The sequence below is a fragment of the Galeopterus variegatus genome, unplaced genomic scaffold (assembly GCF_000696425.1).
Source record: "Galeopterus variegatus unplaced genomic scaffold, G_variegatus-3.0.2 Scaffold357, whole genome shotgun sequence".
NCBI classification, from domain to species: Eukaryota; Metazoa; Chordata; class Mammalia; order Dermoptera; family Cynocephalidae; genus Galeopterus; species Galeopterus variegatus.
Window position 1 is genome coordinate 281,142 of NW_007726468.1, and position 711 is coordinate 281,852.

Here is a 711-nt window from a genome sequence, read left to right on the forward strand (position 1 = left end):
TAATCCCTGACGATCTTAACCCCCCAATTTCATCACCCTCACCTCCCCCCTTTATTTTTCTCTCGCTCCTCTTCGCTCTCCCGCCTGCTTCCCTCCACCAGCTCCCCCCTCCTTTTTTTATTTGCATCTCAAGTCCAAAAGGCAGAAAATACACACGCGGCGAAGACACCCGGGCAGCCGTGGAGGCTCCAGCCCGTCCTTGGTCGTCAATTACCTCATTGTGGATCTGCCAGGGCCAAGGTGGCCGAAACTGCCCGGGGTTGGCCGGAGAGAGAGCCTTTTGATCATCTTGGAGGCAAAAAAAAAAAATAAAAATAAAAAAAAAAAGAAAGAAAGAAAGAAAAGAAAAGAAAAAGGCTGATTTAAAAATTTTTTTCCGTCGCTCTCGGGATCGCTCTTCTGCCTTTATTTTATTGTTTTGGACATTTTTGAGCGCCGTGGCTTGGACGGTGCTTTTTGTCTCCCTGCTGGGTTTTAATATATGTTTTTCCTCCTTCATCCCTCTCTGGCCACTATGGAATTCTAATTTGAACCATGTTTGGATTGAAGCCGCCTCTGTATTACTTACCAGGTAAGCGAGCCGTGCGCCTCCCCAGGTCCCGCGCGGCGCCGGCGCGCCCGGGACCCCCCCTCATCTGACCGGCCCCTCCACCCCAGACCCCACAGCCTGGGTCGGGGCGGCGGGTCTGCCGCGCCCCGATCCGGTGCGCG

At 53.2% G+C, this 711-nt stretch overlaps 1 protein-coding gene across 1 annotated transcript in view; it reads left to right on the forward strand.

Moving 5' to 3' along the window:
• Positions 1–330: 330 nt before the first annotated feature.
• Positions 331–711, forward strand: part of GSE1 (Gse1 coiled-coil protein) — a 109,083-nt gene continuing 108,702 nt past the window's right edge. The window contains exon 1 of the mRNA XM_008567932.1: positions 331–571. Within this exon, the coding sequence (XP_008566154.1) occupies positions 535–571 (37 nt within the window). The 5' untranslated portion in view covers positions 331–534. The remainder of the gene's footprint in view (positions 572–711) is intronic.